Source organism: Chlamydotis macqueenii, chromosome 1 (genome assembly GCF_036417535.1).
Source record: "Chlamydotis macqueenii isolate bChlMac1 chromosome 1, bChlMac1.mat, whole genome shotgun sequence".
NCBI classification, from domain to species: domain Eukaryota; kingdom Metazoa; phylum Chordata; class Aves; order Otidiformes; family Otididae; genus Chlamydotis; species Chlamydotis macqueenii.
This window is the reverse complement of record NC_141556.1, coordinates 204,868,973-204,886,007: the sequence shown is the minus strand read 5'-3', so window position 1 is coordinate 204,886,007 and position 17,035 is coordinate 204,868,973. Positions and strand designations below refer to the sequence as shown.

The 17,035-nt window shown below is 40.0% G+C and overlaps 1 protein-coding gene across 1 annotated transcript in view; it reads left to right on the top strand.

Annotated features, from left to right (window-relative positions):
* The window catches only part of MTNR1B (melatonin receptor 1B), a 31,218-nt gene extending 14,440 nt beyond the window's left edge, over positions 1-16,778 (top strand). The window contains exon 2 of the mRNA XM_086742740.1: positions 15,910-16,778. Within this exon, the coding sequence (XP_086598866.1) occupies positions 15,910-16,778 (869 nt within the window). The remainder of the gene's footprint in view (positions 1-15,909) is intronic.
* Positions 16,779-17,035: the final 257 nt, after the last annotated feature.

Below are 17,035 nucleotides of genomic sequence, written 5' to 3'. Positions count from 1 at the left end.
CAATACTGTATAACTTCTTCATTAATGACCTGGATGATGCAGCAGAGTGTATCTCCCTCCCAGTTCACAGATGATATAAAACTGAGAGGAGCGGCTAATATGCCATAAGGTCATGCTGCCATTTAGAGGCTGGAGAAATGGTCTCACAGGAACCTCATGAAGTTCAACAAAGGGAAGTGCAAAGTCCTGTACCCGGGGAGGAAAAAGCCCAGGCACCAATGTATGCTGAGGGACACCCAGCTAGAAAGCAGCTTGGCAGAAAAAGACCTGGTAGTCCTGGTGGACAACAAGCTGATCACAAGCTAGCAATGCACTCTTGCAGCCTCCTGGGCTGCATCAGAATGTTGCCAGCAGGCAGAGGAAGGTGATCCTTCCCCTCAGCACTGATAAGGCCACACTTGGAGTGCTGTGTCCAGTTCTGGGCTCCCTAGTGCATGAAAGATATGCACTTACTGGAGAGAAGTCCCCTACAGGGCCACTAAGGGGCTTGGAGCATCTCTTGTTTGAGGAGAGACTGAGAGAGCTGTGACAGTTCAGCCTGGAGAAGAGAAAGCTCAGAGGGATCTCATCAATGTGTATAAATATCTGGTGGGAAGGAGTGAAGAAGAAGCAGCCAGACTCTTCGCAGTAGTGCCTACTGGGAAGACGAGAGATACTGGGTACAAATTAAAGCCATGTGAAATTCCATCTGAGCACAAGAAAACTTTTTTCACTGTGTAAGCAGTTAAACATTGGAACAGGATACCCAGAGAGGCTGTGGAGTCCTCATCTCTGAAGATACTGAAAACACAACTGGATACAGTCCTGGGCAACCTGTTCTAACTGACCTTGCTTGAACAAGAGGGGTTGGACTAGATGACCTCCAGAGGTCTCTTCCAAACTTCCAAAAGAGCCTGTGATATGGTTGTTCTGTAAGGCTCCAGCATGACACTGTAATTTGCTGTAAAAAATCCTTGTATTTTAACCTAAGCGGTGGTGGAAACATTTCCATTTGACATAGTTGGCAGAACTCTGTTAACAGCACTGGCTTACTGAACATAGGTAGGCTTGGACTCATCCTGATTTCTGAGATCCCTGATTTCTGAAAAGCATGCTTTTCTTTTTCAGTGCACGTGTTTAAAAGTGGTAAATTTCCTGTGCCTTTTGTGTGGTCTTTTATTGCTTGCTGCCACTAGTTTTTCGTTCCTTTATTGCTCTAGTTTGGAAAAGACCAAACAGGAAAAGAAAGCGAAGCTGGAAATAAGTTTGCAGTAGTAGTGCCTTTGGTTGCATGTAATCTGTTAAGCAAGTGATAGCCTTTTAATAAATAATACGAAGAGAATAATTTGTGTTGGCAGAACTCTGTATTTGCACTATACAGTGATACTGAAAGCAGCTGGGAGGTAAACTCTCATGAATCTTCTGCATCAGTAGGTCCAACCCTTAACTGAAACATAAAAGTATTTTTCCAAAAAAGAAAACAAAGGAGCATACTATCTTGCACTCTTAATTCCATCAGCACAGTCACCTGACAGAAAATGCTGTATTTGAGGAACTTTCTGTTAAATGGAAAGGACTAATAATTACATAATGCAACTATTATTTTATTAATAGGGGACTGGTATCTTTATATGTCTGTGTCTTATTGTGTTAGAGATCATGATAGAAAGAAAATTTAAAACTCAAAGTCCTCTGCCAAAAGTCAGATGGTACACTGGCATGTTGCAGATATTTTGCTGGCACAAAATATAGTGGCAGAAAGTGACTGTTGTGCTGTGGAAATACAGAGCAGTTCTACTCAAGGACAAAAAGCCTTCCTGTGAGACCTCTAAACTGACTGCAAAAATACTTGTTATTAGACTCCCAGGTGAGGTTAGAGCCCATGGACAACAGATTGTTTTCTGAATCAGTTTTCACGTTAAGCAAGATTTTCCTTTCTTTTTTAATGTTTTCTTTTGCAGTCATTAGAAGCAAAATGTGTAAAATGTTAATCAGATGTTTAAGCAGGCCTTGTGAAGAGATGGTTTAACCATAGTAATTTGCCTACAAGAAATTATCTACTGGTAAGCGCATTATACTTACAATGAGTATCATCATAATATGAATCATGTCAGTGTGCTTTGCTTTAAGACCTTGTTTCCAAAAGAAGCAGATGGCACAGACTGACAACAGCTTCTGAAGACATTCACCTCCCTATGCATGTACAGTGATGAGGTCTTCCAAAAGCTCAGAACAAAAAGGGTAAGACTTTTCCTCACTGAAAGGTTATAATGGCCATTTTAAGCAATTATCATCTATTTTCTTCTTTGATGACAAAGGAAACAAGAGAAGGGAAAAGAAGATCACAATGAAGGGACTCCAGAGAATCTTAGAAGCATTGTCAACTCACTAACCTAAGGATTCCCCGTATTAGATGTCCCCATATACTGTGTTTAGTGCAGTGTATCAGATCCCACTTTGCAGAATTCCAGGGCTGTCTTAGGATCCCCCACCGTGTCTGGGAGTTGAACACAGGAACCCCTAAAAGTACATAGCAGCAATAATGGGCTTAGATTTTACTTCTTTTTTGCAGCTGTAACTAGTTTGCATGTACATTCTTTGCATGTATTTGTTTCAGGTTGTGTAGCTGCCACATGCTGTGAGTCCTTCGTCTGGCGCCCCACAGAGAATCTGACTAAATCACTGTACATGTTACCATTTGCATGTCTTCATTTCCACAAGAGGAGAAGCCAACATTTGTACTGATCGAAACGCTCTGTTCTGTTTAAGTGGATCTAGAGGGCAAAGCTACAAGGTGCACCTTATCACAGCTAACCAAATCTCTTGGCTAACTGGTGTTGAGTATGTCCCACGGTCTGCAATAGTCCCAATTTTATTCACTTGATATATATACCGGATATTTTTAATATCTTCTGTAATATCTTGAGCCTTATATTTCAAAATAGAATTGTTTTATGTTCTGGGGTTTGTTTGTTGGTTTTTTTTTTTTAATTCAACTAATCTGCTAGTGAATATTAAAAAAACCCCACAGACCAACCAGCTTAACGCAACAAAACATGAGTTTTGTTTGCACAAAATTATATTCATTCTTCAATTTCCTGTCTGCCTTTCTAAAAGAAGGTGGAAGATAAGTTGTTCTAAGGGCCTGAACACTGTTTTGTTGCTGAAAGAGAGAAAAAAAATACCCTAACATAATTTCCTTTGATACAAATTCAGGTTAAAGACAGTAGCAAAGATGAAGGTAATAGAAGGTAATAGTAAAGGTAATAGAAGACGAGCTAGTCTTTCACACAATAGAAATTAATATCTGTCAGGACACAATAAAGTTTTGTCCAGAGTTTTTAGCTGTGAAGTGTCCTTACTTTGTTTGCTTCCACACTCTAGTCTTTTATACCTGGTCTGAAGCAAGTTTTAGATTTTCTTTTTTTTTTTTTTAACAAAATATCGTCCTACAAAATGCTACATATTTAACTTTTTTTTCCTATGAAATGCAATATAGTGTTGGAAGATTGAAAAAAAAATGTTATTAACAATAATAGGTTGCCTGTCTATTTATAGGATCTGGCTAGATTGCACCTGTTGTGTTTCACAGCTTTTCATATTAGCCCCTTTGTCAGCAGCAAATGAGTTTTCAAACTTGCAGTTGTTCATGTAGGTTTCCTGTTCTTCCTTGTTTGAAGCCATCAACAGCTGTGATTACGTCAAGTGAAGAAAATTAAGCTGATATGGACTGACAGATACAGGAAACACAACTTGTTTCATTTATTAGTGAAAAAACAATCTGGTTTTGTTGTTATTCAGTGGTTGTGCTCAGCAACTGGAGATTCTGGAACTGGGCTGTCACTGGTGCCCACAGTGGTAAGCAATCAGAGAAAATGCCTTGCCTTCATTCCCTGAATGAAAAGCAATAGCACCCTAGAGAGAGGCATTCTCTTAGCAACAGGGGCCTTTCACCATCCTAGACTACCCTGAAGGCAAGATCCTGACTTCATTGGTGTAAGAAATCTTCACCCCCGAGCCTGCTGCACAATGCATCATAGAACTAGTTCTATTGGTACAGACCAAGGGCACGGCTAGCCTCATACTCTGTATTTAACTATAGATGTAAGCAGGCACTTAGGGATAAAAAAGAGAGAAGAGAGCAATCCTATATGATACTTCTCCTGTATCATACTCATACTCATCCTGTATTCAACTTGTGATTCCAGCTCAGAGGATTTCCTGAACCTGTTACATTACGTCTGTTTAGTAACCTCCAGGTGATGTCTCTTTCAAGTACTTTTTCAGCCTTCTCTCAAATACAGGTAAAATTTTTGCATCTGCAATATCTGTTAAGGAGTTCCACAGGTTTGGTACCTATCACAGCAACCACTCCCTTTTTGTTTGCTTTGAATTTGACTAGCTTCGCTTAATAGCTCTAGCTCTTCCATTGGCTCCATCCCTTGGTACCAGTATGCCACTATGGTGTCATTCTGGAGCAGTGAGCTGGACAGGCACTGTCATTTTTTCCACAGTGTGCCTAATAGAGGTGGTATTATCTAACAGAGAAGAGCAAGGCTCATGAACCTAGAGTGTTCTTCCTAATTGTGTCTTGGGAGAATCCTTGTACCTATCTCAGTTTCTCACCTGTTAAATCATGAGAATGATTTTTTTTCTTTTTTTTTTGCTTCGAAACATACCGATGAAGAGCACTACAACATGAGTGATAACCTGTGTGTTCTGGTTCTAAGGTGAAATTCTTGAACATAACCTAGAAAGAGACAAGCAGGCTAACCCCAGAAGAGCAGCAGGGCTGGTGAGTAGGGCACTCTCTTGGGACTATGGGAGACATAGGCTCAAGTCCTTTTTCAAAGAAAGACTCTTCTACTGTGGAAGTGTACTTGTGGCCTACTAGAAGAGACTGTCTTCCCTCTTCTGCTTTCCCTTTTCTCTCTGAAAACATACAGTACCAGGAAAGCTCTTGCAACCTCAGAAGGTATCAGAAGCCCAGAAAAGTATTTATCACCCCATAAACATCTGATTAGCGATCAGACTTTTGCACTTGCTTTTGCCTTCCACCCCGCTAGACGGTGCGATGTATTGTCTCTGCTGTGGCTGGTGCACTAGGTGGCAATGGAGAGTCACCACGGTCCCTACTGGCACCAGAGGAAGCCACAGGTGAGAAAAATTATACACCCAGGGGTTACAAATCTCAAGCCTTTACTAAGTTTTTAACAGCACAGCACTACAAATATTATTTTGCATCTGCAGTTTGTTATGAAACTCATGGCCACAAACTCACAGCAGGTACCCGCGCTCCCAAATTTAACCACAGGGAGAAGAAGCCTGAGCACACAGAAGAACCAGAGGCTTTGCTCACTGCATTATACACATACTTAGCTGCCAAGCCTGCCCAAATCATGATCTCGAAAACATATTAATCAACAGTGCAACTTGGTTGCTTCTTTTCAGCAAGACTATGTTGACACCTGAGAGCTATGGCTTATAAGACTAAGAGTCAGCTCCTGCAACGGTAGCTTCCAGCACCAACTCATAGTTGCAATTGTAGGGCCAAGAACACAAGTCTGTCCCAGTCCAGCAGTCTGCAAGTCACTAAGCCACAACCTCAAGCTCCTTTTTTTCATGCAGAGCTTCTATTCCTGTGAATCCTGCGTTTTTTGCATTGCAGCATAGCTTGAAAAAGGAGTGTACAGAGCATTCTCCACTAAACTATCCCAGAGTAGGGTGTTTGTATTGTTTAATCTCAAAACGCAAAGTTCCTCTTCTCATCTTCTACCTAACAATGTAGAACATTAATCCAGAAAGTGGATGACTAAGGTTTAAACCATATTTAGTCTGGATTCCTGACTTCTCTGTGAAAACACAAGTGTCAGACTTTCAGGGTGTCTAAGCCTGGATTTCTTCTGAACAGAAAGTTCTCCCAAAGCCTTTGGGCAGCTACACAACAAAATGATAACTGCCACAGTAAATACCACTTTTCTGCTCTGTCTATAGTACAGTCCTGAAGGGCAAAGGAGTCCAGGAAGGTTGGACATTCTTCAAGAAGAAAATCTTAAAGGTGCAGGAGCAAGACATCCCCACGTGCTGAAAGACGAGCCAGCAGGGAAGAAGACCGACCTGGCTGAACAGAGAGCTTTGGCTGGAACTCAGGAAAAAAAAAAAAGGAGAGTTTATGAGCTTTGGAAGAAGGGTCAGGCCACTCAGGAGGGCTACAAGGATGTCATGAGGTTATGCAGGGAGAAAATTACAAGGGCCAACGCCCAATTACAACTTAATCTGGCTGCTGCCATGAAAGACAATTAAAAGTGTTTCTGTAAATACATTAACAACGAAAGGAGGGCTAAGGAGAATCTGTCCTTTATTGGATGCAGGGGGAAACACAGTGACAAAGGATGAGGAAAAGGCTGAGGTGCCTTCTTTGCCTCAGTGTTTAGTAGTAAGACCAGTTGTTCTCCAGGTACGCAGCCCCCTGAGCTGGAAGACAGGTATGGAGAGCAGAATGAAGCCCCTATAATCCAAGGGGAAATGGTTAGTGATCTGCTACACCACTTAGACACACACAAATCTATGGGGCGGGATGGGATCCATCCAAGGGTACTGAGGGAGCTGGCGGAAGTGCTCACCAAGTCACTCCCCATCTTTTATCAGCAGCCCTGGCTAACTGGGGAGGTCCCAATTGACTGGAGGTTAGCAAATGTGACACCCATCTACAAGAAGGGCTGGAAGGAAGATCTGGGGACCTACAGGCCTGTCAGTCTGACCTCAGTGCCAGGAAAGGTTATGGAGCAGATCATGTTGAGTGCCATCATGTGGCATGTACAGGACAACCAGGTGATCAGGCCCAGTCAGCAGGTCCTGCTTGACAAACCTGATCTCCTTCTATGATAAGGTGACCCACTTAGTGGATAAGGGAAAGGCTGTGGATGTTGTCTCCCTAGATATTAGTAAAGCCTTTGACACCACTTCCCGCAGCATTCTCCTGGAGAAGCTCACTTCTCATTACTTGGATGGGTGTATGCTTCGCTGGGTAAAAAACTGGCTGGATGGCCAAGCTTAAAGCATTGTAGTGAATGGAGTTAAATCTGATTGGCAGCTGACCACAAGTGGTGTTCCCAGGGCTCAGTATTGAGGTCAGTTCTGTTTAATATCTTTATCAACATCGGGACAAGGGGATCGAGTGCACCCTCAGTAAGTTTGCAGACAACACCAAGTCGGGCTGGAGAGTTGATTTGCTTCAGGGTAGGAAGGCTCTACAGGGGGACCTGAACAGGCTAGATTGATGGGCCGAGGTGAACGGTATGAAGTTCAAGAAGGCTGAGTGCCAGATCCTGCACTTGGATCACAACAACCCCATGCAGTGCTACAGGCTTGAAGAAGAGTGGCTAGAAAGCTGCCAGGTGGAAAAGGACCTGGGGATGTTGGTCAACAGCTGGCCAAATATAAGCCTGCAGTGTGCCCAGGTGGCCAAGAAGGCCAGCTGCCTTCTGGCTTGTATCAGAAACAGTGTGGCCAGAGGACAAGGCAAGTGATTGTGCCTTGTGTCACTTGTGTCACTCAGCACTGGTGACGCCGCACCTCAAATACCGTGTTCAGTTTTGGGCCTCTCACTGCATGAAAGACATTGAGTTACTGGAGCTCGTCCAAAGAAGGGCAATGAAGCTGGTAAAGGGTCTGGAGAACAAGTCTTATGAGGAGCAGCTGAGGGAACTGGGGTTGTTTCGCCTGGAGAAAAGGAGGCTGAGGGGAGACCTTAGCACACTCTACAGCTACCTGAACAGAGGTTGTAAGGAGGTGTGTGTTGGTCTCTTCTCCCAAGTAACAAGAAAAAGGACAAGAAGAAAGGATCCCAAGTTGTGCCAGGGGAGGTTTAGATTGGATATCAGGAAAAATTTCTTCACCGAAAGGGTTGTCAAGCATTGGAACAGGCTGCCCAGGGAAGTGGCTGAGTCACCATCCCTGGAGGCATTTAGAAGACTTAGCTATGGTGCTTAGGGACATGGTTTAGTGGTGAATTTGGCAGTGTTAGGTTAATGGTTTGACCTGATGACCTTAAAAGTCTTTTCGAACCTAAATGATTCTGTGATTGTATGATTCTACTCCCAGTGATGGTAGAGAATTTTCCTTATACAAATCGTAGGATAATTGTACTCACCAAATATTTTTAAAAGCTTCATAGAACATAAGTTTCCTAAAAAGAAATAACCTGACCATCCGGTAGATCAAGGACCAGCCTTGATTCACTGTGTTATATTTTTTTTTCTAGAGTCTCTAAAATACTGTGACTCTTGTGAAAATATATTGCCTCTCCCTTTCTATTACATCAAAGTCTGCAGTATAGCACACTAATATCTGAAATCATGACACAGAAATACAAAGGAACGTATAACCACTTTTAAACTGTCATATTCAAAGAAAAGAAAAACCCATCTGGCACTTGTTTGGAGCATTATGTTAAACCTTCTGTTACTAACACACTGTTGAACATTATACTCGATTAACATGTCTCTATAAATCAAAGATTACCCTAGGTCTTGGCTTGTAGTGTCAAATGTCAGTGTGTTAAAGACTTAATTCTCTGCTCCACCTGCTGCCAATGTCCACTTCTGGTGCTTTTATTCCTGCTGACATGAATGGAGTTTCATCTGAATTAGGCTAGCAGGTTGGGTTGTTGTTGTTTTTTTCTGATTAAAAGAAGAAAAAAGAGTTGACACAGGTGATTTCAAACAGATTTTAAGGTTACCTATTTAAACAAAAATGAAAGACTACAAGACCTTAAATACTGTAAAAAAAAAAAAAAGTATTAATCAAAGAAGCCAGAACTAGAGATAAAAAATAGTAGTGAGGGTGTAAGAAGCATCAGCCTTTCTCCAGGAGCAACTAACATCTCCCTGCATGCCATTTGAGCCATATTCACTGAGCCACTCTCGAAAGAGAAACAAAAACCCACCCACTCCTTAGTTCTGCCTGCCTACCTGATGCCAGTTCTTCAGTCCTTCCAGGTCATGTTTTCTTTCCATATTAAAGAGCAAACCTTAATAAGAACTCCCACAATCAAGCCCGAAATGAGCTGCAAGAATTACACGAGTTGAAGCCCAGTGCAAAATATGATCAGTCAGAAAATGTAGGTGTCTCTGGCAGCATCAAGAACTAGCAATAAGGTGTCCAGGGCTTCCTTTTAAAAGCCACCACCTGGAAATTTAGCAGAAGTCCTGGCTCTGAAAGCATAAACTTCTGTCTTGTTGTAGAATTCTTCCATAAAATATGCCTAAACTAACTCAAATTTTGGGAAAGATAATCAACTAAGTAAGTAGTAAGTATTCATGTGTACATGGCCATACATATAATGAAGAAGCTCCAGGAGCAGGACCAGCTACACAGTTCCATCATAGTAATCATCTGTTTTGCCAAAATCCTGAACTCTGAGCTGGAAAACCACTCATACCTTGCCCACGTTTGCACTCAGGCTGGCACATAGAATAATCTGCTGCTTAAATGGTTTCGGTGAGAAGATTGGTCCTTAGATTCAGTCTCAGGGCTATTCTTATATAAACAGAAGTAGAGACATAGACACGTGAAGTCAATTTTATATCAATTTGCTCTTAGTTGAGTATGCTTCTGTTTCATTTAGTCCAGGCCCTGAAACTCACTTTAATGAGGATACAATAGGGTCCAGAACCTGGAAATTATATTAAAGCCTGCTTCTCAAAAGGTGAAGTTGCACGGGAACATTCAAGGCAATACTTCTTCAGATTGTATGGTTTCTATTACTAATTAGTAATTATAGACAAGGGGAAATTAAGGAGGGACTATCTTCTTGACTGAAGGGCTGCTTGCTTTCTTTACGCTATTATATATACCTCTTCAATCTCCATGTTGATCTAGACTCAAACAATAGATCAAATAAGGCACTTGCTGTAATGAATTTTGGCTAACATGCCTTGGGATTAGCATACTGCTATTTGTCTTTGTCTAAAGGTAAGATCTCCTCTTTTAAAAGTTGTAGGAACTATGAAAAGAGTTTTGGCTTTGATTTTTGTTCTTTTACATCCAAATATAATTCAAGTACTTCATTTTTTTTCACTGTTGCTGCTCTTGTATAGACCAAATGCTTTCAGCATTTCTCATTCTTGTTAATAACAAGTCTTTATTTTCTTATGTCTGATTAAGGTCTCCTTTAAGTCTATGATAATTCTCCCATTAACTTCAGCAGTCATTAAAAAGGCCTAAAAGACATACAATTTACATTAATATAATATAATATAGTATCATATAAAGCAATAACATTAAAATTAAAACTATAAAAATAACTTTTTTTTCCACAAATTGCTGGTAGTCAGAAACAAAAATTATAAGCCACCAGCAACTTCCATGCCAAGCCTAGTATCAGGATCAAGGTTACCTTTAATAAAGAGAGGTGATGTCACAGCTGAGGAAAGATTTTGTATGCAAATGACATATCACTTGCAGAAATTTGGAATTATGATTGGGCCTGTAAACATTTTTTCCCCTTTAATGGCTTGCAGAAAAGAACTAAAAGATTAGACTCACCTTGTGTATTTTGTGAATATTTTAAAAACTAGAGCAAAAAAGCATTTTGTATGCTTAGTGTTTATACAAAAGTAACTTACAGAATGGATGACACCATGCATCCCTGACGTGATATCTTGTGACTTTGACTATAAGGCTGTTTAGAAACTGAGCCTGGATTCTATCCTTATATATCAACCACAACAAGAAAGTTCTTGTAAGCCTTCAAGAATTCTCTTTTGTCAGTTCCTTTTGAGCACAGGGGCTACAGGAGTTTGGCAGAGGAATAAAAAAAAGGGGCTGAAGAGTGAGCTAGCACTAAAAAAATGCCTGGTGTATACGGACAGACAGTCTGTTAATCTAACTTCTTCTTCAGGATGTCTATTACTTTTAACTCTGCAGGGGAATGATTGGCTTCATTTTACAGAAAGATAGGACTCTTACTTCATTAAAGCCAAGATCTTTGTCCTCTTCCTTTTAGTACAATGAATAGCTACAGGTAGTTGTCAGAGTGCTATTATAGAAAAACTCTATTTCTTATCATTCTCAGCCAGTGTAAATGGCTATTTAATTATAAACAGAACTGATTTTTAGAGGGATTTTTAAACCTTAAGCTCAAACAAGGAACTTTACCAATTACATTCCAACTGAAGACATAGTGAAGTAAGAAATCTTCAAGAGTAACTCTGAGCTTTCCCTTAACTTTAGGATATGAAAATGGAAGAATAAAATAACTATCCTGAGTCATTGATCCTTGTTATTTAAAAAAAAATCTGCCAATATGTTTTAGTCATATTAACTTACTTTCTGCCTTGTCTGTCCCTGCTTCTTACATTTCTTACTACACAGTGATCCAAGTTCGACCGTAGGAGAGGAGGGGGCTGAGAAAAATGCAACAGTCTGCTCAATAGACTGTGAAGAAACAGTTTTCCTGTCTCGAAGCTAGATCTTTGTATACCAGGGAAGTCAAGAGTAATGGATGCAGAAGAGTACACAAGGATGAACATGACTGTAGCCAGAGGGAAATAGTGCTAAGAGGGTATATGCAATGTATAACCTGTTAAAAACAATATGTAACAACCAAAACACAATCCAATAAAAAATAAAATGCCATAACATATAATTAATCATTTTAGCTAGTTTGAAACCAAAGAAAGAAGCAAAACCTTTAAAAATAGTTAGTGATTGCAATTCCTTCTGGTTTTGGTAGAGATATTAGAAGTCAATTGTCTTTTCAGAAGGCAGATACTTAGCCTTTAAAAATCCTGACCTTACCAAAAAGTTTGTTCTGTGATTAAATTCCTATAATATCAAGTCATATTAAGATTGCAAGAGGATTTGAAAGTTCCCTTTTTCCTGTTAATTGAGGTAACAAAACCAATATGCAAGAATGCTTCATGAAATGTCCATCTAGTTCTGCTGCACGCAAAGTCAATATCAGAACTTATTTTCTTTTTTATGCACTCAACTATCAGATGTTTATCTTTTTGAGTCTCCAGCTAGATATTTGGCTTTTAGTAGCTACTGCTTGTAATCAAAGGGTCTTTCCATTCCGGTGAGCAAATGTGTTTCTTATGAATGCATATAATCTTCTGTCTGGTGAAACTGAAACCTAGGCACAAAGTGCATCAGGTAAATTATGGAAATAATGATAATAATTCCCACTAGATGAGCATTCTCTAGTGTCCATTTTGTTACAGATAGCAAAAAGTTACCTCTTTGGTTATCTTATGAATGTAATTTTAGCCACTCCGAATGCTGTGTCTTAGGTATATCAAGGAACATTTACTTTCTCCAAGCACTTAAAAGACATCTAAGAATTTTGATTTCTCAAAATGTTCATTATATATTTTTTAAGAACTAGAAAAGTTTCTCTCTACTTTTTTAGATTATTCATTGCAATAATACGATATTAAACTTCGTTCTGCAGTCAGCTACATGGAAATTAAAAAAGCTTTGGACCTTATTTTGCAGAGCACAGTCTGAACACTCGACCCTGTAAACAGCCATACAAGTGCCAAAATGCTTGAGGCCTTTATAGATATTGCACCATTTTTCTTCTGTGTTGTAAACTGGTCTATTATGTTTTTGACAAGTTCAATGCTAACTGTACTTATTCATTGAAGCTGGAATTTTCAAGAAGTCCTAAATTACACACAGAATTTTCAAATTTTCTTACCAAATGTAATTTACAGTACATTTCCAAATACGATGGAAAGAGCTCAATGCCCACTTGATTTGAACTGAACGATTACATTTTAGGTATAAAATGATGCTGGGAGGCCTTAGACATTATATTAATCTTAGCACACATCCCAGACTAAACTCTATTTTTCTCCAAAAGGCATTCTAAAACAGTGTCATAGTTTAGTCCCACTTGGGACCAAGCTACACAGTCTCTCACTCACTCTCCCCACTCTCCGAGGGAACAGGGGAGAGATAATATAACAAAAAGGCTCGAGGTTTGAGATAAGAACAGGGAGAGATCATTGAAGTTACTGTTACGAGCAAAACAGACTCGACTTGGGGAAAACTATTTATTTCTTATTATTAATAAAACCAAATCAGGATGATGTGGCTTAACTTCATTAATTCTCTCTATCTCCTTTGCCCCCTGAGCAGCGCAGGGGGGAATAGGGAATGGGAGTTATGGTCAGTTCATCACATGTTGCCTTCTGCTGTTCCTTCCTCCTTGGTTGAAGAACTCCTTACATTCCTCCCCTGCCCCAGTGTGGGGTCCCTCTCACTGGCCAGTCCTTCATGAATGGCTCTGGTGTGGGTCGTTTTTCCACGGGGTGCAGTCCCTCAGGAACCAGCTGCCGCAGCAGGCCCTCCATGGGCATCCACTGCCCCAGTGTGGGGTCCTCCACGGGCTGCAGGTGAATCTCTGCTCCTCTGTGGGCCTCCATGGGCTGCAGGGGGACAACCTGCTCCACCATGGTCATCACCATGGGCTGCAGGGGAATCTCTGCCAGGAGCAGCATTACTCTTCCCCCTTCTTCTTCGCTGACCTTGGCGTCTGCAGCCGTTCCTCTCACAAAAAAAATTCTTCACAATTGCCTCATTGTTGCCATGATGTAAGTACATTCTGATAAAGATCCCCCTGCTCCTTTGTTAGTCGTTTTTTTATTGTATTTATCAAATGGCTAGAAGAGGCCTCCAAAGTCATTTCATCCTTCCTATGCTCAAAACAGGGATCAGCTGTATCTAGGCCAGTACCGACAAATGCTTATTTAACTTTTTCTTACAACCTTCAATGGCAGACTCAAAGCAAGATGTTCCAGAACTTTCTTCTTTTTGCCATTCAAATGTTTTTCTCAATATCTAATTTGAAATTTCCTTGTTGTGACTGAAGCTTCTTTGTGTTCAGTAGTCATGGAAAGGATGATATCCTTCCTGCTTCGCTTATTTGAAGTTATCATGTTCCCCTCAATCATCTCCCTAGTTTGTTTAATCTTTCCTCACAGATGGTAAAGCTAGCAGATATTTGCTTTGCTCTAGATTAGATCTGATTAGAGTTTATCTTTTTCTTGCAGTCCAGAGCCCCAAACTGGAGACATTTTTCTAATGCCTTAGCAATTCTGAGTAAGACAAAAAACTTATTTTATGTGGTTTTACATATGCAAATTATGTTTACCTTTTTCAGAATAGCATGACATTACTGAATTGTGTTCAATATAGTGCATATAAAGCCAGCAGAAAATGTCTTATTGTGCAGGTCCAACATACGCAAATAGACCTTCCTCAACCCTAAAACAGGGAGTGACTGTGGCTTGAGAGGGCACAAAAACCAACACAGTAGTATTGGGTTTTCATCCTGCTTCTAAGGCAAATAACATGGAATTGCCTTACATCCAGTACCGTGTCAGTGAACTGTAGCTACAAAAACACGTCTGTGGCATTTAAAGTATAAAAAGAGTGTGAGACAGGCTGCTAAACATGTAATAAGGAACCATCTAAAATAAGTTGTAAACTGTTCTTGAGATGAGCCATGTTTCTGTAGCTACAGATGGATAATCCTACTTTCTATTAATTTCAGTGGCTGATGAGCATAGTCTTCCCCTAAAGTATATGGGAGAAGGAGAGCTCTCCATTCCTTAGTTCACGTTGAGCAAGCTACAGATGCAGAGCAGGTGGAGCAAACAGTGTATAGGTGAAATTCTGCCCTTTTTTTGAGGAGTTTAATCTTGCATGGTTGTTGGTTTTATGGCTCCCAGCTAATGACATCCTTATCCACAACATTATTTCTGTACTTAAAATTAAATGGAGAACTACTTTCCTAGGTGAAGACTAGAAAGCTCAGAATTTGTAGAACTGAACATCTAACTGTTCCTTTAAAAAAATAATTATGTTCCACACACAATTTTAAAAGCTACTTGGGTCTTTTACACATCTGTTCATGCCACAAAGAACTTTAAGCAAAAAAAAAGTGAGTATGCAAACCAGAAATGTGTTTCATGCTACCTAAATACCAAAAATCTAACAATAATACCTCTATTTTCTGTCTCCTGGGAAGTTCCTAGAGAATGATTTCACGTTTTGTTTTTGAGGAATGTAGTTTGCTCTCTCACTATTTTATTAAAATATCGTTAGATACAATGCCGAGAAATTTCAAATTGACGAAAAGGACACTGTTTAAAGAGAGACAGTGAGTCTCAACCATTTCACTAAAATTTCTTTAAATATCATCAGCAGAAAAGGATCAAAAGGCTTTTTCCATGGCTTTGAATACTTTCTCTTGCATTCATGCATTTTTCGTTTGTATAATTAAATATGCCTTTCTACAGAGGATGGTGAAGACAATTCACTCTTCCTTAGTCATCCAATGGGAAAATAACTGCAGTACGGGTAGGCTATTCATACAGAAAATATTTATATTGCAGAGTATTGTGTGGCGGGTTAGAATATACATAAAACAACGCGTCCTTCTAATCCCTATAGACCTATTCTTTGTATATCCTTCCCCTTGATACCTGTCAAGCCTACTAGTTTTCCACTTACAGGTTAGAATGGCATAATGGCTTGCCCACCTGGCACAATTCAGACTTCTTTTTTCTTTTTCACCTTATTCAGTCCAGCTGTGGAGTTAGCTACACTGAAATAACTCAACACATGCTTATGTAATGTGTCACTGATGGGTATGTTTATTAAAGATTAAAATAGAAAGGAGGGTATAATTCAGTCATCGACAGATTTGAAACATCATGTTGCTGCAGATATTTCTGTGGTGTTCTAAGCTGAATTGTAAAATTATTTCCCATACAGACCCGTTGGTCCTATATACCTGCCGCTTGCTGACATCATCAATAATTTAGCATTACAGATATCCAAAATAATATGTCTTCTTGTCCACAACTGTGCTTGCTTTTGGACTTATGTCTATGTATTTTTCTTTTTCCCCAGGTAATGCGTTTGTGGTGAGCCTAGCTTTGGCTGATCTAGTGGTGGCCTTGTATCCATACCCACTGGTGCTCTTAGCTATTTTCCACAATGGATGGACATTGGGTGAAATGCACTGTAAAGTGAGTGGCTTTGTGATGGGACTAAGTGTAATAGGCTCCATTTTCAACATCACTGCAATCGCAATAAACCGATATTGCTACATATGTCATAGTTTTGCCTATGACAAAGTGTACAGCTGTTGGAACACGATGCTGTACGTCTCCTTAGTCTGGGTATTAACAGTAATTGCAACTGTGCCAAATTTTTTTGTTGGCTCTTTAAAGTATGATCCACGTGTCTATTCATGCACATTTGTTCAGACTGCAAGCTCCTACTATACGATAGCTGTTGTGGTAATTCACTTCATCGTCCCTATCACCATTGTGAGCTTCTGCTACCTTCGAATTTGGATTTTAGTGCTTCAAGTTAGAAGACGAGTCAAGTCAGAAACAAAGCCAAGACTAAAGCCAAGTGACTTCAGAAACTTTCTTACCATGTTTGTGGTTTTTGTGATTTTTGCCTTTTGCTGGGCACCTCTAAATGTCATTGGACTGGCTGTAGCCATCGATCCTATGGAAATGGCACCAAAAGTTCCTGAATGGTTATTCATTATAAGTTACTTCATGGCCTATTTCAACAGCTGCCTTAATGCAATAATATATGGACTTCTTAACCAGAATTTTCGGAATGAATACAAACGAATTTTAATGTCACTGTGGATGCCAAGGCTTTTCTTCCAGGATACATCCAAAGGAGGAACTGATGGTCAGAAGAGCAAGCCTTCTCCTGCTTTAAACAACAATGACCAAATGAAAACTGATACCTTGTAAATGTGTAATAATCAATGCAAGAGTTTGTCACGGAGAAATCCAGGAATATACTTGTGATGTTCTGGTCATTCTTGCTTACTTTGAGGGCTTTCCATTTGAATGGCACTTTGTGACTGGAATACTGTCTTCTTGATAAAGCACATTGCTCTAAATTAATGATTTATACAAGATATGAATTGAAAATGCATTTCAGAATTAAAGCAGCAGGTGGGTGCAAGCTGGTTTAGCTCTGAGAGCTGAATTCTACTCCCAGACAT